This window comes from Trachypithecus francoisi, unplaced genomic scaffold, assembly GCF_009764315.1.
Source record: "Trachypithecus francoisi isolate TF-2019V2 unplaced genomic scaffold, Tfra_2.0 Lachesis_group16, whole genome shotgun sequence".
Lineage (NCBI taxonomy): Eukaryota > Metazoa > Chordata > Mammalia > Primates > Cercopithecidae > Trachypithecus > Trachypithecus francoisi.
The window spans coordinates 91,377,820-91,397,862 of record NW_022681461.1 but is presented as its reverse complement, the minus strand read 5'-3'; the positions used below and the strand labels follow the sequence as shown (position 1 = coordinate 91,397,862).

Here is a 20,043-nt window from a genome sequence, read left to right as displayed (position 1 = left end):
AGTCTTTGAAGTGTTCTTTTCTCCAAATTATCACCTTCCTCCCACATTCACTCCTTCCTTACTCATCCCAGACACAATGCTGTGCCATCTGCCAGCACCACACATTCTATGGCAGCAAGGCACAGCAGCTAAGGAACAGACACAGGCCTGGGGTCAGTGCCAGCTCTGCCACTCCCAGCTGCATGACCCCATGCCTGTCACCTCACCTCTACACATTCCTCCTTCCTAGAAGATGAGGGCAATAGTGCCTACCCTGGCAAGGTTATCTGAGCAATGAAATGAGATCATGAACATAAAGTACTTAGTTAAGTGCTGGCCAGAGTAAATGCTCAGTAAGCAGCAGGAATTTCTGTGGTTATCTGTAGTCCTTGTCTTCCGCCTGTCACCAACTCAGATCAATCTGCCTCCTCCTAATCTGCTAGAATATCTGGACCCTGAAGGAAAAAAGTCCCCAGCTGTGCAAACTGCTACCTAGACATCAACTGGTGGTCTCCTGTCTCCCCTGGGCCCTCACAGCTCTCACACATTCTCCCTGACTGCTCTCTTCTATACCTTCACCGCCTTCCCAGTCCTTCTACCCCCACTGCCAACAGACGAGCATACTTCTTACCTCTCTCATGGGGGCACCACCAGGCAGTGATCCCCTACCTCTTTGCTTCCCATCCCATACACCCATCATCTCGGCTCGCCATGCCCTCTTGTGGGCCCTGTGCCTGGTTTTGCAGCTCTTCTCTTCCCACCTCTTCAGAACCCTACTGTATAGGGCTCTATACACTTCTCTCCTGTACTCTCGGCCTCCATTCCCCATTTCCTTTCCTTCAGCATATGCTCACAAATTGGTTTTGGGGGCCAAAAATCTATACTCTTTTTATGTATGAAGCACAGATATACTACACATACGGTGCATGTATGTGTGGTATATACATAACATGTTTTGTCCATTTATTTCTTCATTAAAATGTGTATTAAGTACCCACCCTGTGCTACTGGCTGAGAAAACAAAACTGAAGGAAATCTTCCCTGCTATCTTGGAACTCTAGACCTCTGTGCACCACCACTCCTGGGGAGGAAGAGTGGCAGTATGGGTCAGGACCAAGGAGGTTGTGCTGTTTTAGTGCAAGGGAGCCCTGCTTTTTCTCTAAGAAATGAAAGGGGGGAAACTTCTGGCTTCAGTGTTCAGCTCTCTTTGGAATTTCCACTTTGAAGTACTTGTCTACTATTTGGTTACTTAATTCCTTGAGAGAGGGACACCAACCATCATGGAGTTTTTTTGCCTCCCTCTGCAAGGCCATTCCAGAGGCGTATGCTTCAATGCACCCATGGCTTCCACAGGAACAATCAGGCCCATCCAGAGACACAACAAGGTGGCCCAGTTCTGCAGCACAGAAGGAGCTTCCGTGGATCAATTCATGCTGATGGATAATTCCACCACCGATTCCTACAGTGAGGGACAGAAATCACTGAGGGTGCTTTACCTGAAACAGAAAACTGATATCACAACGCCTCATCTATTTAGCAGAGCTTTGGCATGTGAGGGTCTATATATATTTCTCTAGACAGATGAAGCCCACTAAGCATAAAGCATTCTTTGGTAGCATTTTGGATGGAAATGTTTTTAGCAGATCGAGATGCCCTGTGACCCATCTGCTTGGGTCACTGATTTCAAACACAGCTGTGGGGACAGTGCAGCGCAAGTGCATGCCCACCTTGTGGGTAGTAGACCCCCTGGTCCAGCACACACTGCCCATCTTTCTGCACCAAGGCTTTCTCCAACACTGAAGCAAGAGCCTACTCAGCCATGCAGGCACAGCACCCAGGGGCAACCTGCAACCGAGGCAAGGCAGGAGCCAGCAGATCCACAGGACAATTCTGGATGCTGTTCTGCAGGCTTCTTAGGAGGTGCCGGTGGAGTTCAGCCCCTTTTGCCCCCAAGTCAACTTCAATAATGTTAATATATCCTTAAAGGCTTTCTTCCTGCTCTGTTTCATTCTTCCCACTCTCCCTCCTGCTTCTTGGGGTCACCTCCAAAAAACCATACCTGAACCTAAATCCTTGTCTCAGGCTCTGCTCAGGAAAACCCAAGATAAGTCTTTCTAAACTGTATCACACACTACCTGCTTCCCGAAGCAGAAAACAGGAAATATGATTTTGCCTCTTTTGATGCTGCTATGTCTAAAAATCTGTGATTCAATAATTACAAATATCAGTGACTGTCTTTTGTTATGGTGTTTAGCAGTTACAAAGGAGTAAAGGGTATTGTGCCTGAGAAGGCTCTGCTTTTAAGGGTTGTCTTGCCATCTGTCACATCTTGGGCACTTATTCCTCAACCCCCTAGTCCTCTGATTTACAGCTTAGTCACTGCTCTGAGCCAGGAAGTGGTATCCAAGTTTGCTAAAACTGTGTCTGGAACTAAAAGAGGATGAGCATGAGCTAAAGTGCATGAGCTAAAGTACATGAGCTTAGGCCGGGTGTGGTGGCTCACCCCTGTAATCCCAGCACTTTGGGAGGCTGAGGCAGGTGGATCACCTGAGGTCAGGAGTTCAAGACCAGCCTGACCAACATGGTGAAACCTTGTCTCTACTAAAAATATAGAAATTAGCCGGGTGTGGTGGCACATGCCTGTAATCTCAGTTACTCGGGAGGATGAGACGGGACTCGCTTGAATCTGGGAGGCAGTGAGCCGAGATTGCGCCACTGCACTCCAGCCTGGGTGACACAGCGAGACTGTCTCTCTCTCTCTCTAAATAAATAAATAAATAAATAAATAAGTACATGAGCTTAAAGGGGAAGTGGTGTAATGTAGAATTTAAGCACATATAGGTTCTGAAGTTAGATATATCTGTATCAAAAACTGGCTCAACAACTTACTAGCCGAGTCTGTTTCCTCATTTAAAAATCAAGTTATACACTTAAAATATATACAATTAAAAAAAAAAGTAGGCCGGGTGCGGTGGCTCGCGCCTGTAATCCCAGCACTTTGGGAGGCCAAGGTGGGAAGATCATGAGGTCAGGAGCTCGAGACCATCCTGGCTAACACGGTGAAACCCCGTCTCTGCTAAAAAACACAAAAAACTAGCCGGGCGAGGTGGCGGGCGCCTGTAGTCCCAGCTACTCAGGAGGCTGAGGCAGGAGAATGGCGTGAACCCGGGAGGCGGAGCTTGCAGTGAGCTGAGATCCGGCCACTGCACTTCCAGCCTGGGCGGCAGAGCGAGACTCCGTCTCAAAAAACAAAAAAAAGTAACAAATTGGGATGTCATAAAAAAATGACAGAGCAGGGAACTCCAAAAGTCCATTCTGCCACTAAAGCCAGGAAAAAACTGGTAAAAGTGTCAGAATCAACCTTTTTGGAACTCTGGAAACTAACCAGTTTGCAACAAACAGAAGAATGCTTAATTTAAAAAACAAAAACCAGGGCCAGGTGCATGTAATCCCAGCACTTTGGGAGTCATGCCTGTAATCCAGCACTTTGGGAGGCCAAGGCAGGAGGATCCCTTGAGCCCAGCAGTTTAAGACCAGCCTGGGCAACATGGTGCGACCCTGTCTAAAAACAAAACAAAACCAGCTGAATCTTGCTAAGAGAACTTTCTGGTGTTTTAACCTACCCTGGTCCCATCACCCGCTCTCCAGCTTGGTGGTGACCTTGAACAACAGTCCACACTCCCAGTACTGGTGTACAGATACAGTACTGGATACCAGTACCTGATGGGGCAGGTCAAACTTATTCTCAAAAAATTGTGGTTGTTTTGACCTGCCTGTCAGCTCCCTGGAGGACCACCTCAAAGGGCCTGCTTTCATCTCAACTAACTAGGAACTACCCAGTGCTGAGGGGGTTACATGAAGGGTGTTTATCAAAAACATTTCAAGGTAAAATATATTAGTCTCTGCTGCCTAGGGCAAAGGATAACAGCTGGGGCATCCAACACACTAACCAAAAAGACTGGGAGGAAAAGCTGGGAAATGAGAAGCTGTGGGAAATAAGAGCTTTGAATAGCTCTGACAAGTTCTTGGAATTTAGAAGGTCACATGCATGTCTAAGGCTGGGCACATGCTCAGAAAAGACATGAGAAGGCCACATGTGGCTCACCTTCAGGCTCTAGTCAAGCAGGAAGTGAAGGCTAAGGCAGAGTTGTAACCATCTGACCATGTTGAAGACATGCTCCAATATACATTCTAGCTCCTGAACCAACCTCCCGCTACCCCCTCTTACCTGTGCCTGTGATAAGTGTAACAAAGTTTTCCAGTCCCTTTCCTTGGCCAAATTTCCTTTCTGCCAGGGCAGCACAGTTGCCATCATTGTCTACCCACACGGGGAGATGCAAAGTGTCAGAAAGGGGGGTCCTAAGGTCCACAGAGTTCCACTCTTGGATCAGTTTGGTAGAATGCAGCACAATTCCTTCCCGAGGATTTACACGGCCACCTGTGGAAATGCCTGCACTCCACCACAAACACAAGGAAAATAATGCTGATGAGCAATCTCAGGAAAGTGTGCTGACTTTCTTGGCTTAGAACACAGATTCATTCACCCCAGATCTCCTAAGACAAACATTACCAAGGACTGCAAGGAAATATCAGACAGTTGTGAATTAAAGCCATAGTGCCTTGAAGATTTCTAGAACCATCAGTGCTTCTCTCCTAATGCTTGCAGGTGTTCCAGGAAGTCCCCATGCTTGGGGCCCACAGACAGCACCTAGAGCCATCTGTGCACAGAGCAGACACTGACTTGATGCTCAGGCATGCATCACAACTTAGTACATTTTGTACATTAAAATGAGCATTTCTTGGATTTATAATGTACAATCTTACCTACTCCCAAAATTCTGCAGTTCAGTTTTACAGCTTCTGCTGCAGCTTCCACACACATCTGTAGGATTAAATTAATCCTCTCTTCATAGGTTTTAGGATTGAACTGAGTATACTTCTTAACTATTTCACCCTAAAAGAGAAAACAAGTTCTGTCTCACTGGTCTTAGCTAAGCAGCATATTGTGAGTGTGTTGTGATCTTTTTCATGATAAATCAGATACTGCTATAGGATGACCCCGCAGTCTTAGATGACTGCTTGGGGAAGGAGCCACTGCCTGGCCTGGGCCAGCCCTGGGATAAGCTCAAGCAGTTCCTGTAATCTGTCCTAATATGGGGCTGTTGAAGCAATGAAGACTCCACAGCCAGCAAGATGGGCCCCTCTTTTTTCTTTTTTTCAGATGGCTTCTCGCTCTGTTGCCCAGGCTGGTGTGCAAGGGCGCGATCTCAGCTCACTGCAACCTCCGCCTGCCAGGTTCAGGTGATTCTCCTTCCTCAGCTTCTCAAGTAGCTGGGATTACAGGCGCCTGCCACCACGCCCGGCTAATTTTTGTATTTTTAATAGAGATGGGCTTTCAACATGTTGCCCAGGCTGGTCTCAAACTCACGACCTCAAGCAATCCTACCGCCTTGGCCTCCCAAAGTGCTGGGATTACAGGCATGAGCCACTGCCCCCAGCTGGGCCCCTCTCTTAAACTTAAGTTCAATGTTGGCTAATTTGAGCCTAGTTCATTAAAAGACCATATTTTACTCTTTCAGGTTGACAGAATTTTCTTGCTTACTGAGGTGACTGGGCACAGTGGCTCATGCCTGTAATCCCGGCACTTTGAGAGGCCAAGGCGGGAGAATTGCTTGAGCCCAGGAGTTTAAAACCAGTCTGGGAGATACTCTGAGACCTCGTCTCTACAAAAAAATTAGCCAGGCATGTTGGCATATGCCTATAGCTGAGCTGGGAGGATTTCTTGAGCCTGGGAAGTTGAGGCTGCAGTGAGCTGAGATCATGCCACTGCACTCCAGCCTGGGCAACAGAGTGAGACCCTTTCTCAAAAAAAAAAAAAAAAAAAAAAAAATACTGAGGCAACTAAGTAGCTGAGCTTTAATCATCTCCTGTAATTGAATTCAGTGATGGTCTGGATACTCTGTTTCCTTAGGGTAAATTTCCATCCTGGTTGGCAGAAATACCACATTGTTTAAATTACTGTATGGCCAGGTGTGGTGGCTCACAGCTGTAATCCCAGCACATTGAGAGGCCGTGGCAGGTAGATCACTTAGGAGTTCAAGACCAGCCTGGGCAGTAAGAGGAAACCCCATCTCTATAAAAAATACAAAAATTAGCCAGGCATGGTGGCTCACACCTGTAGTCCCAGTTACTTGGGAAGCTGAGGCTGGAGAATCACTTGAACCCAGGAAGCGGAGGTTGCAGTGAGCCAAGATTGCACCACTGCATTCCAGTCTGGGCGACAGAGTGAAACCCTGTCTCAAAAAAAATAAAATAAATTACTGTGCTTTTTGATATGTTTGAATACCAAACAGTGATAGTCCCTCCTGATTACTTGTCTTTATATATTTTCTTTGCACAACTGACTTTTGTACTTTTAATGATAAACTTCGAGAAATTCCACTGTGATTTACAATAATTTTACTAAATGTAAAAAAAAATACTATTGAAATGTTTTACTAGAATTATGTTGATCTTATAAATCCAATTTGGAAAACACTGACATCTTATAAATAATCGGCACTTCCATCCAGGGCATTTTTTTCAAGGCTTTATGTCTTACAGTAAAGTTTTAGAATTTTCTTTATATAGATCACATCGTTTCTGGCTTCAGTTATTCTTAGGAGTTTTTGTTGTTGTTCTGAATAAGATCTCTCTTTCCACTTATATTATTTTGTTATTAGTGGATTTTAATATATCAAATACAGGGTTAGAGCTGTCACTAGGATTGTCATTAAAAATAAATGTAGGCCAGGCACGGTCGCTCATACCTGTAATCCCAGCACTTTGGGAGGTCAAGGCTGGTGGATTCCTTGAGCCCAGGAATTCAAGAGCAGCCTGAGCAACATGGTGAACCACTGTATCTACAAAAAACAGGCATGCTGGCATAAGCCTGTAGTCCCATCTACTCAGGAGGCTGAAGCATGAACATCGCTTCAGCCTGGGAGGCAGAGGTTGCAGTGAGCCGAGATTGCACCACTGCACTCCAACCTGGGCGACAGAGCAAGACTCTGTCTCAAAAAATAAAAATACATCTAGAGCCGGGCACAGTTAATGTGCACCGGCATGTGCCTGTAGTCCTAGCTATTATACTTGGGAGGCTGAGGCAGAGGATCATTTAAGCCCAGGACCTTCAGTTCAGTCTGGGAAACATAGGAAGACCTTGTCTCTAAAAAAAAATTTTTTTTTTTTAATTAAGAGAATAAAAAATCTACAGTAGTGCTTCTAAATTTTCACTGTGCATCAGAATCACCTGGACAGCTTTTAACGAAGAGTGACGCCTGGCCTTCATCCCCAGAGACTCTAATTTAACCAGTCTGGGGTGGGAGCCAAGCATTTTTTTGTTGTTAATAATGTTTTTTGTTTTACCCTGTCAATAATCTCCATTTTTGCTATTCCTTCCTTTATTCCCTTCATAACTTCCACAATTATGTTTGATAATGCTGCAGAAAACATCTTTCTTTTCTTCTTGATTTCAACAGGAATGCCTCTAGAATTTTACCATTGAAAAAGATGTTGGCCTTTCATATGGAATAAATCATCTTTCTGTTAAGAAACTATTCTATTAGTTTTTGTTTTTGTTTTTTGAGATGCAGTCTCACTCTGTTGCCCAGGCTGGAGTGCAGTGGTGCGATCTTGGCTCACTGCAATCTCCGCCTCCTGGGTTCAAGCGATTCTCCTGCCTCAGCCTCCCAAGTAGCTGGGATTACAGGTGGCTGCCACCATGCCTGGCTAATTTTTTTTTTTTAACTTTTATTTTTAGTAGAAACGGGGTTTCACCATGTTGTCCAGGCTGGTCTCAAGCTCCTGACCTTAAGTGATCCGCCTGCCTGGACTTCCCAAAGTGCTAGGATTACAGGTGCGAGCCACTGCATCCAGCCTTCTATTAGTTTTTAAAAGAGTATTTATAAGGGAGGCCTCTTGGCTTTTCTTGAGAAAATTATGTTTTGTTTTGCTTTCCTTATTTGACCTAATGGTATTAATAAATTTCCTACAACTTTACATTTAAAATCTTTGCTATATCTCATCGTCTCTGGATGCTTTATACACTTACACTATTTCAAACAAAGAGTTTTCTGGTAGGTTTATTCTAAGTCATTAGAGATCACTTTAACATGATCAGTTTGTTATTTTTATGAATGTTCTCTCACCTATCAACACTGAGTGATGGTTTGGTTGATAGATTGAAGGTATGCTGTATTCAATAAAGAGCAGAACTGTAAAAATGCAAAATGGAAAATCCACACAACTGATGACATTCTAGAGAAGAGGCAGCTCCCTTCACCATTTGCTGCTACCCCTCACCTGGGCAGTGATAGTGATCAGCATACTTCACACTCCAAGCTGTTACCAAGGTATAGAATTTCAGATCTTCTGGGTGGCAAAAGCCTGATCTGATGCCTAAAGGGGTCTTCCTACTGTCAAGTCTACTGTCTTGGATTCCCAAAGAAGTTACTTCTTTGAAATGTTAATGATCAGTAAAATAGTGAGACAAACATCGTAAAGGATCCACAAGTCAATACTATGAGCAAATGATTGCAAGTTCTTGTGTATGTTTCTAGTCTTACCTTCCAACTATATATACTTAAAAAAAAAATCAATCGCTTATATGGGATATAAAGTTAGGAGTTTAGGAGTTATTTTACCTTCATGCTGACTATTGCAACTCGGAGGTTTGTCCCGCCGAGATCAACGGCCAAGGCACTTAGAGTTTCAAGAATATGGTCAATATCTTGAGAGATATTCTCCTTCACAGGAGGAAAGCAGAATTTCTTTTGCAGTGGCTCTTGAAGATCGATAGATTTGAGAAACTTCAAAATCCTTGGAACAGCATTTCCATCCCCATATATCTTTGAACTGCAATATACAAAAAGTCAATTAAATTAAATGCTTCTGCCATACATAGTGGAATCTGAAACTTCAGGTAAAAATAATTCATGCTTCTTCCTAAAATGACATCTTCCTGCCATGCACAGTGGTTCACACATACAATCCCAGCACTTTGGGAGGCTGAGGCAGGAAGATTGCTTGAGCCCAAGAGTTTGAGACCAGCCTGGCAACATAGAGATGGCAACTCTGTCTCTACAAAAAAATACTTTAAAAAATCATTTTAAAGAAATAAATAGGCTGGGTGCCGTGGCTCATGCCTGTAATCCCTACACTTTGGGAGGTCGAGGCAGGCGGATCACCTGAGGCCAGGAGTTCAAGATCAGCCTGGCCAATACGGTGAAACCCCATCTCTACTAAAAGCACAAAAATTAGCCAGGTGTGGTGGATGCCTGTAATCCCAGCTACTCAGTAGGTTGAGGCAGGAGAATTGCTTGAACCTGGAAGGCAGAGGTTGCAGTGAGCCGAGATTGCGCCACTGCACTCCAGCTGGGTGACAGAGCAAGACTCTGTCTAAAAAAAAAAAAGAAAAACAAAAAAGAAAATAACATCTCCACAATATATACATACTTCAGAACATCATGTTGTACACAATAAATATATACAATTTTATCTGTCAATTTAAAAACTGTAAATCATAATTATACAGGACTAAAATTTTTTTATATAATAATATCTAGATCTCTTCAGCAACATTGTAACTAAGTGCCTGTCCTTTTTTTGCCTTTTTAGTTTTTACCTTTATATTTCTGAGAAAACAAAATTATTTTCAGAAAGAAACATTCAAATACAGGGAAATCCCATCGATTTGAAACAGAAAGGAGAGTGGTCAAAATTAATTAAAAAGCTGAACTAGACTTTTTAAAAAAATCAGTTACATTATTTTCTAATACTTACAGAAAGTCAAATAAGGTTAAATAAGTGTAGCAAAAGTGTTGTATTAATTAAGAGAAACAAATAAGGCTGGGCGCAGTGGCTCACGCCTGTAATCCCAGCACTTTGGGAGGCCGAGGCAGGCAGATCACCTGAGGTCAGGAGTTTGAGACCAGCCTGGCCAACATGGTGAAACCCCGTCTCTACTGAAAATACAAAAATTAGCCGGGTGTGGTGGTGCACGCCTGTAATGCCAGCTACTCAAGAGGCTGAGACAGGAGGATTGCTTGAATCCAGGAGACGGAGGTTACAGTGAGCTGAGATTGCACCACTGCACTCTAGCCTGGGCAACAGAGCAAGATTCCATCTCAAAAAAAAAAGAGAAAGAAAATATATATTCTACATTGGAACCTTTGGTACAGTAATAACGGGTATGATATTAGCAATCTGTGTCTCCCCAGCAACTAGGGGCCTGTAGGCATAAGAAGGAAAGCTCTGTTAGGATGATTGAACAGTGATTGTAGCTCTAAAATGGTACTGAAGGTAGCTCCCCTTTTAATCACTCAACAAAAAATGTTTTATACTCACCAAGGGTACTGTTTACCAAACTGAAGGTGCAGTGCTTGCAATATTTTGTCTTGGGTGTCAGCATCCCGGACATGAAGAACATTCTCCCCTAGGTAAAATCCATTACAAGGATTTGGAAGTGGGAATATTCAAATAATAAAGAAATTATCAGTGTACTATGCTCATAATTAGACCTGAAATCCAGCTGTCTGAGTCTTCTTTTGTTAGGGAAAAATCAACTTTTCTACTTTATACCTTTTAAAGTACTCTTGGCAAGATTTCAGTACATCAAGGGCACTAGGGTCCTTCATTCCCAAAGAGAACAAATCAAGTTTTTATTTATTAAAATAAATAAGGTGGACTAACCTGGCATCCACTTACCATTTGCCTAGTCATCTATGAGATCCACTCTCTTTCAACCTGCCCTGCCTTCCATCTACTCAGCCAGCGGTTCACTCAGCTGGTCAGGCAGTCACTTTCCCTCCAGACATTTCCTGACCAACATGAGGGAGTAAATCTAGTGAAAATGGCCATGCTGTTCAATGGGTTTGGCTAAGAAGAGAAGAGTGAAGGAGTAACAGCTGGAGAGAGGTGTGGGGTCAAGAAAGAAGTTGTTTCGTGTTGTTTGTTGCGAGATGCGAGAGGCTTAGGCATGTTTAAATGAAGAGGAGGTTAAATAAAGAAAGATGAGAAAAGATGACTCATGGATAGGTCCCTGAGAAGGCAGTAGTAGGGACTGAAAACACAGGTAGAAGGATGGGCAGTGGATAGGCAGGAGAGACACCCACACCCACACCCATGCCCATGCCCACACCCTGCTGTAAAGAAGGTAAGAAGGAAAGGATGGATGGGCATGTACATTTATATAAGTTTATTTAAGTGTAGTGGCAAAAAGTACAGAGACCATGTTGGCATATGATTCAATTATCCTTTCACTTTTTGTTTGTTTGTTTTTTTGAGACAGAGTCTTGCTCTGTTGCCCAGGCTGAAGTGCAGTGGCACAATCTCAGCTCACTGCAACCTCTACCTCCTGGGTTCAAGTGATTCTCCTGTCTCAGCCTCCTGAGTAGCTGGGATTGCAGGCGTGTACCACCACGCTTGGCTAATTTTTGCATTTTTAGAGACAGTGTTTCACCATGTTAGCCAGGCTGGCTTGAACTCCTGACCTCAAGTGATCCACCTGCCTTGGCCTCCCAAAGTGCTAGGATTACAGGCATGAGCCACCGCACATGGCCCTCCTTTCACATCTTAAATGAACTCAGCAGTATCCACCACCCCTTCCTTAAAACATTTTATTTTACAGGCTTTATAGATAGCACACTCTTCTCGTTTCCCTGCAGCCTCACTGGTGTTCCTCTTCAGTCTTCCTTGCTGGCCCTTACCTCTTCACCAGAACTCCAGAAGTTTGCCCTTCTTTTTTTTTTTTTTTTTTTTTGAGATGGAGTCTTGCTCTGTCACCCAGGCTGGAGTGCAGTAGCACGATCATACCTCACTGTAACCTCAAACTCCTGGGCTCAAGTGATCCTCCCAACTCAGCCTCCTGAGTAGCTCGGACCACAGGCGCATGATACCAGGTCCGCCTAATTTTTAAATTTTTTTGTAGAGATAAAATATCACTATCTTTACCCAAGCTAGGGTCGAACTCCCAGCCTCAAGCAATCCTCCCACCTCGGCCTCCCAAAGCACTGGGATTATAGGCGTTGAGCCACCGCACCTGGCCTGGGTTTTAAATACTGTCTATGGCTGGTGCCATTATCCTCAATATCTTTTCTTCATACTAGAAACAGAATTTTTAGCCAGGCATCTGATCCCCAGCCAAAGATTATATTCTGGCTGGTCCAAGTACAGTGGTGTTAACAACTAATTGATCACAACCAGTTCCTTCTCCCCCCGCACTGCTTCACTTGACTAGCCTAAAACAAAGAAAGAAAGAAAGAAAAAACAACAGACTGGGCACAATGGCTCACATCCATAATTCCAGGACTTCGTGAGGCCAAGGTATGAAGGATCACTTGAGACTGGGAGTTTGAGACAAGCCTGGGCAACAAAGCAAGACCCTGTCTCTACAAAACATTTTGTAAAAACATTAGCCAGGCATGGCTGGGGAGGCTAAAGTGAGAGGATAACTTGAGCCCAGGAATTCAAGGTTACGATGAGCTATGACTGTACCACTGTACTCCAGTCTGAGCAACAGAACAATATGATCTCAGACAAAAAAAAAAAAAACTATATTCTTCAGCTTGCCTTGCAGCCAGATGTGGCCATGTGACTAAGTTCTGATGGATATGAGAAGAAAGATTTGCAACTTTCAGGTCTTGCCTTTAAAGGGAAAGGCATCTTCTCTTTTCCTTCTTCCAAAGGCTAAAACAGAGACTTGCAAGCAATAGCTAGAGCAACCACTAAGAAAATAGATGGAGGCTAAGTGTGATGATTATGGAGCTGCCATCCACTGAAAAAGAAAGAACATCTAACTTATTCCAGCCACTATTATTTAGGGTCTCTGTTACAGCAGCCAAACTGACAACCAATTATATACATCATCTCTATACCAATGACTCTCAAATTTCTATCTCCAACTCTAACTCTTCCTGGAACTATCTAGCTGTTTACTAGCCATGTCTGCTTTGATATCTAATAGGCATCTTAAACTTCACATAGCTATAAGAAAACTCTTAATTCAATCCCTCCCCAAATCTGTTCCTCCCTCAGTGTCCCCATATCACTGTCCAGTCAGAAATCTAGGCTGTAATGGAAAAGGGTGTATCATTAAAGCAAAAAGAACTGAACTAGAACCAAGGAGATTAGTTCTAGCTCTGCTCTTTCTCCAGTTCTTCGTAATTGCCACCTTTCTGTTATATTTAGATCTTCTTCCCTTCCCATTCCCAGTGTATCACTGCCCAATCAGAAATCTAGGCTTCCTTGTTGATTCCTTTCACCTCCATATCCAAGCATCGGCAAGTACTATAACAAAACCCATATCTAACTTTTTTCCATCTCTAATATTTCATCAAAGCCACTATCATCTCTCATCTGAGCAACTGAATCAGCCCCCTTACTGGTCTCCCTGCTTTTATTCTTGCCCCCCCTCGACATTCCATTCTCCATATTAGCAACCAGAGTAATCTTTCCAAAATGCAAGTCATGTCATGTCATTCCCTCCCATCACACTTAGAAAAAATTCCAAATGATTTACCCTGGCTTACATGCATCTGCTTCCTTCTCTAACATAATCTGTATCACTCTGCCTCTTGCTCACTACTCTATAGCCACACTGGCGCTTCCATTTCTCAAATACACCAAGTTCACCTCCCGGCCCTCACACTGGCTGTTCCCACTGCCTCTCCCTGATCCTCACATAGCTGACTCCTTGTCATTCAGATTTCAGCTTAGGTGTCACCTCCTTAAAGAGGCCCTCCTTTAACCAGTCTAACGGAGTCCATCATATACCTTGTGTTACAGCAGGCACAGCATATAGAATTGCTGACATTTTTCTTATTTCTTTTGTGTTTGTCTATCATATGTCTCCTCTCCCACTAGAATGTAAGTTGCATGAGAGCTCAGCCCTTCTTGGTCTAGTCTATTGCCAAATCCCAGTGCCTAGTACATTGTAGGTGCTTACTAAACATTTTCTAAGTGAATGAATTGAGGAATTTGAAAGAATTTCCATCTCATGGCTTCCATTTTCTCTATGAAGTGGGGAGTAAAGTAATATGCTGGGAATGAGAAGGGAAGAAGATCTAAATGTAACAGAAAGGTGGCAGTTGTGAAGAATTGGAGAGAGAGCAGAGCTAGAACTAATCTCCTTAGTTCTAGTCCAGTTCTTTTTCCTTTAATGATACACACTTTTCCGTTAAATACCACTGCGTGTAAACAGGATTAGAACTTGAACTAATGTTAATAACAGGACCTAGCTCAGTTAGCAAATTCATTAATAATAATCCTACTTATACTTAAGGGGCACTTTACTTAGCACTACCATACTATAAAGTACTGACTGAAGGGATTCTGTATTAGGCCCAGAAAATAAAAGCCTAGCATTCATATATTCATGAAACATTCAACCGTATTCTCTCTTAAACACAGCCATGAAAGATCATAATTAAGAACCACTTAATGCTAATTGATATTACAAAGACAATAAAATGTAAGTAGAATGGGCCAGGTGCAGTGGCTCACGCCTGTAATCCCAACACTTTGGGAGGCCGAGGTGGGTGGATCATGAGGTCAGGAGATCAAGACCATTCTGGCTAACATGGTGAAACCCCATCTCTACTAAAAATACAAAAAAAATTAGCTGGGCATGGTGGCGGGTGCCTGTAGTCCCAGCAACTCAGGAGGCTGAGGCAGGAGAATGTTGTCAACCTGGGAGGCGGAGCTTGCAGTGAGCTGAGATCGCACCACTGCACTCCAGCCTGGGTGACAGAGCCAGACTCCGTCTCAAAAAAAAAAAAAAAAAAAAGTAAGTAGAGATCTAAAATCTAAAATATTTGGTAATCACTGTGTGCTATTTATTGACTATAGATTTTAGGCTTCAACTGGTTATTAACCTCATTCACTCGGTCACAAAATATATGCTCAGCACTGATATATGCATACCTTATAATAACTCACGTGTGTATAAAGCCTAGTCAGTTGAAGTATGAGCAAAGGTAAATACCTGTTTCTCTTCCAATCTGACGTGTTCCCAGGTTGATCACAGGTGTCCCAAAAGCTCCAACTTCTCGAACCCCACAGCTGCTGTTCCCAATCATACAACCAGCATGGGCAACCAACTGTATAAACTGGTCAAATGGGACGTGTTTAACTGCACGAAAATTGGGATGATGCTCAATGCCCTTCTTCCGCATCACTCGAACCATCTCTTTGCTCCCTATGAAAATGAAAAGAACCAATTGGTAAGTGGTTTGTGAGATAAACTATTTTCATTGGCAAGTGTAGCCCACATAAAGAAATCTCCCTACAAAAATCTCACATCAGTTATTAGGGAAATAGTAATTTTAACTACTGACTTTTTCATGAATGATGGGTATCTAAAATGTCCTCTGCTTCACTCATCTAGGAACTCAGAAAGCAGCAGTTGGGACTTCTCAAACAGAACAGGCAAAGCAAATAACTTTTATCAATGCCCTAGTAAAAACTTTTACCTTAAACAACAATTAAGAGGCTAAAGACAGGCCAACAGCCTGTATCTCTTAACCTCAAAGTTCCCAAACGGAACCCTCTCAGGCTCCCCACACCACGCTGATCTGAGAGCCTCTTCCCAGCTACACTCACCTTTACACTAACAAGAACTCAGTGGGATAGCACTCCCGTTTATGTGGACTACACTCCAAGAAAATACAAATAGATTCTGACACTGTGGCTTATATTTTAACTGCAGGACTTAATAGAAACTTAAAGATATATGAAGGGAAAGCAATATTTAATGTCCCTCTACTTGCCTCTCAACTGACCCTCTCCTAACTACCCCATACGTAGGGAGGAAAACTGCTAACCTGATTGGTTAGAAGGCAGAAGTCTGACCACACCATGCTCACCAGTGGGCAGGTGCCACTCATTTAACCAAAGCTGTGCATGCATGGTTCTCAATCTTTTTGACTTTCACTGTGTGGCAAGGTAGGTAAATGGACTCAGGGTCTAACTCTGGAGAAGGCCTGGCCACTTCTCTCTGTATACAGTCTTGCCAGCGTGTCATCTGTAATTATTGTACAGGTTGAGCATCCCTTATTCGACATGGTTGGGACCAGAAATATTTGGGGTTTCAAGTTTTTTTGGATTTTGAAATATTTGTTATTCTGTAATATTTACCAGATCAGCATCCCTAATCTGAAAATCCAAAATCCAATTGCTCCAATTGCTTCCTTTGAGCGTCATGTTGGTGCTCAAAAAGTTTGAGATTTTGGAGCATTTCAGATTTCAGATTTTTGGCTTAGGGATACTCAAACTGCTAGTACATGGCACACCAGAAGGCACCACTACTATTCCAAGATTCAGGTTTCAACTCACTTGAAAGCTCCTCTTTGGCTTCAGGCCTCAATAATCCATTTTCCAGAGGGAGTCCGTACTGGGGAACTGGGCACTAAGCCAGATAATGATAAAGTGATGCCTTGATTCTTATTTTCCTATTGTTCCCTGGGTATGTCGTATCAAAAACTTCAGGGAGGGTAGAGGCAAGTGGCAGGCATGACTTAGATATACCTGGGACCCTTTACTTTCATAGAAAAACCCTCTAATTCTAAAGTATGTAGTCAGGAAAGTGCATTATAAACAGAATATATCATTGACAATGAATGTTGAACCAGAGAGACACATAGTTATATTACAAATATTTACACAAAATTTAAAGGATCAGAAAAGAAAAAATATTAATGTTTTTGAAATATTGATACATTACCTGGAAAAAATCTGGGTTGGGTATTCTTAAATTTTTTTCAACTAATATCCTACTTTGTTCTCCCTAACACAAAAGATTATTCAAGGGAATACTAAGACAGAGGTTCTTTCAGATTAAGTTGGTATATCTTGACATTGCAGAGAAAGGGTTCTGCCTCCTTTACCAAAAAAAAAGCCTAAGAACTCAGCAATGAGTGGTGTCAGCTAACGATAATCAGTATTTGGAAATTCTTCAGTATTAGGCTCTGTTCTGGCATTTCTCATATCTCACACCCCCATTTACTCGCCTAAGGTCTCAGCAGTAACAAAATCTATGGTACCATCCACCAGTAAGCAAGTGATCAACCAGGGCAGGCTTGAGGATGAACTGGTTGGGACTGGCTGGGGACTCCAGATTGAAACTGCTTCAGCTCAAGATTACTTTAAGGTATAGCTAACATAAATAAGAAAGAAAGCAAGAAAAAATATTGGTGGCTATTTTACTGTGGACAGTGGAATTACTACTTTTCTAGAGCTTCTCTTTCACGTCAACTTTTTTTTTTTGAGGAGTCTCACTCTGTGATTGAGACTAGAGTGCAGTGGCGCAATCTCAGCTCACTGCAACCTCCACCTTCCAGGTTCAAGTGATTCTCCTTTCTCAGCCTCCTGAATAGCTGGGACTACAGGTGCCCACCACTGTGCCTGGCTAATTATTGTATTTTTAGTAGAGACAGGGTTTCACTATCTTGGCCAGGCTGGTCTCGAACTCCTGACCTCAAGTGTTCTGCCTGCCTCAGCCTCCCAAAGTGCTGGGATTACAGGCATGAGCCACCGTGCCCGGCCATCTTTCACTTCAACTTCTAAGATTTATGTCTCTTGGCTACTGCAGTTTCTTAACTGGTGGAAACTGGAGGGAAAATGTTAGTACTAAACATGAGACTAAAGTAGACAGTAGACAGACTATTTTTAAGTTTCTACTGGACTTGGCAAAAACATTACAAACTTTTTGAGTTATAGCAAAATTGGTAATCCTTTGAAAATGGGAATGCATTTCAGAATAGAGTGCCCTTCAGTGATAAGATGAGCAAGATAGGAAGGCAGTTAAAAGAAGAAGTAATAGAAACATAAAATTGGAAAAAGTAGGTGGCATAATTTCATTTTCAAGTTCAATTACCTGCATCAATATTTGGAAACAGAACTAGGGTCCGCTTGTTAAATGAGATAAGTGCATCCAATGTTAATTCAAACATTTTTATGGAATGCTTAATGTCAGTGGTCACAGGGTGCTGTAGTGCAACAATGTAATCTTTAGATTTTACATCATCACCTGTTTAAAGAAAATCAAACCACATTGCTTCATTAGTTAAGAATCTTAGAAAGAAGCAAATTCTGAAAGCAAGATTCTAAGTCTGTGCTTTTACAAATTCTAAGATAGAAACAGTTTGTCAAATTGTGAGCAGGGCATCCAAATTAGAGTCAAATGATAAGAACTTACAGCAACAAATCCAAGGATTCAGCAAACTTAACATTTTACAAAGACATGCTGCCACAAACATAACTTTAAATAGCAGGCACTAGAAATTCACTGTTTTAAAATCCAAACTATTCCAAAGCACTGGAAAAATGTGACTCTTCCCAATGTCTAACTAATGTTTTTAGTGAGTATTCAGCAATATCAATGAATAATGTTACAGATCATGGCATTTTGAGGCTGAACGAACATTAAACATATTTCCTAGAATGCACAGGAGCTTCCCTATGCCATCACCTACCAGATTCAAGTGGCAAGTGTTTCTAACTCTGTTAAAGGACTAGGAGAGTTCCGCTCATCCCTAGGCTGGGATCCCAAGGACAGTTCCTCAGCAAAAAGTTTAGATTGACAGTGCTATGTCAAACAATGCAAGATATTTATCAATAGGGCCTATATTATCCCATAAAACTGAAAGTGAGCTCCACTCACTTTTTTTAAAATTATTTTTTCCATAAGTTATTGGGGTACAGGTGGTAATTGGTTACATGAGTAAGTTCTTTGGTAGTGATTTGTGAGATTTTGGTACACCCATCACCTGAGCAGTATACACTGCACCATTATTTGTAGTCTTCTATCCCTCGCCCCCTCCCACTCTTCCCTCCAAGTCCCCAAAGTCCACTGTATCATTCTTAGGCCTTTGTGTCCTCATAGCCTAGCTTCCACATATCAGTGAGAACATACAATGTTTGGTTTTCCATTCCTGAGTTACTTCACTTAGAATAATAGTCTCCAGTCTCATCCAGGTCACTGCAAATGCTGTTAATTCATTCCTTTTTTATGGCTGCATAGTAGTCCATCATATATATATATATACACCACAGTTTCTTTATCCACTCATTGATTAACGGGCATTTGGGTTGGTTCCATGACTTTGCAGTTGTGAATTGTGCTGCTATAAACATGCATGTGCAAGTATGTTTTTCAAATAATGACTTCTTTTCCTCTGTGTAGATACCCAGTAGTGGGGTTGCTGGATCAAATGGTAGTTCTACGTTTAGTTCTTTAAGGAATCTCCACACTGTTTTCCATAGTGGCTGTACTAGTTTACATTCCCACCAGCAGTGTAAAAGTGTTCCCTGTTCACCACATCCACACCAGCATCTACTGTTTTTTTATTTTTTGATTATAGCCATTCTTGCAGGAGTAAGGTGGTATCACATTATGGTTTTGATTTGCATTTCCCTGATCATTAGTGATGTTCAGCATTTTTTCATATGTTTGTTGGCCATTTGTATATCTTCTTTTGAGAATTGTCTATTCATGTCCTTAGCCCACTTTTTGATGTGATTGTTTTTTTCTTACTGATTTGAGTTCATTGTAGATTCTGGATATTAGTCTTTTGTCAGATGTCTAGATTGTGAAGATTTTCTCCCACTCTGTGGTTGTCTGTTTATTCTGCTGTTCCTTTTGCCGTGCAAAAGCTCTTTAGTTTAATTAGGTCCCAGCTATTTATCTTTGTTTTTATCATATTTGCTTTTGGGTTCTTGGTCATGAAATCCTTGCCTAAGCCAATGTCTAGAAGGGTTTTTCCCATGTAATCTTCTAGAATTTTTATAGTTTCAGGTATTAGATTTAAGTCCTTAATCCATCTTGAGTTGCTTTTTGTATAAGGTGAGAGATGAGGATCCAGTTTCATTCTTCTACATGTGGCTAGCAAATTATCCCAGCACCATTTGTTGAAAAAGGTGTCCTTTCCCCACTTTATATTTTTGTTTGATTTGTCAAAGATGAGTTGGCTGTAAGTATTTGGGTTTATTTCTGGGTTCTCTATTCTGTTCCATGGGTCTATATGCCTA

General features: G+C 42.3%; 1 protein-coding gene across 4 annotated transcripts in view; it reads right to left on the bottom strand.

Annotated features, from left to right (window-relative positions):
* GNE (glucosamine (UDP-N-acetyl)-2-epimerase/N-acetylmannosamine kinase) overlaps positions 1 to 20,043 on the bottom strand; it is a 79,171-nt gene that overhangs the window by 21,697 nt on the left and 37,431 nt on the right. For all 4 annotated transcript variants that reach the window (XM_033238107.1, XM_033238104.1, XM_033238105.1 and 1 more), the window contains exons 4-10: positions 17,891 to 18,043; positions 15,002 to 15,214; positions 10,366 to 10,453; positions 8,664 to 8,874; positions 4,804 to 4,933; positions 4,208 to 4,429; positions 1,256 to 1,438 (exon numbers count right to left, since the gene is read on the bottom strand). In XM_033238107.1, coding sequence (XP_033093998.1) covers positions 1,256 to 1,438; positions 4,208 to 4,429; positions 4,804 to 4,933; positions 8,664 to 8,874; positions 10,366 to 10,453; positions 15,002 to 15,214; positions 17,891 to 18,043 — 1,200 coding nt within the window. The remainder of the gene's footprint in view (positions 1 to 1,255; positions 1,439 to 4,207; positions 4,430 to 4,803; positions 4,934 to 8,663; positions 8,875 to 10,365; positions 10,454 to 15,001; positions 15,215 to 17,890; positions 18,044 to 20,043) is intronic.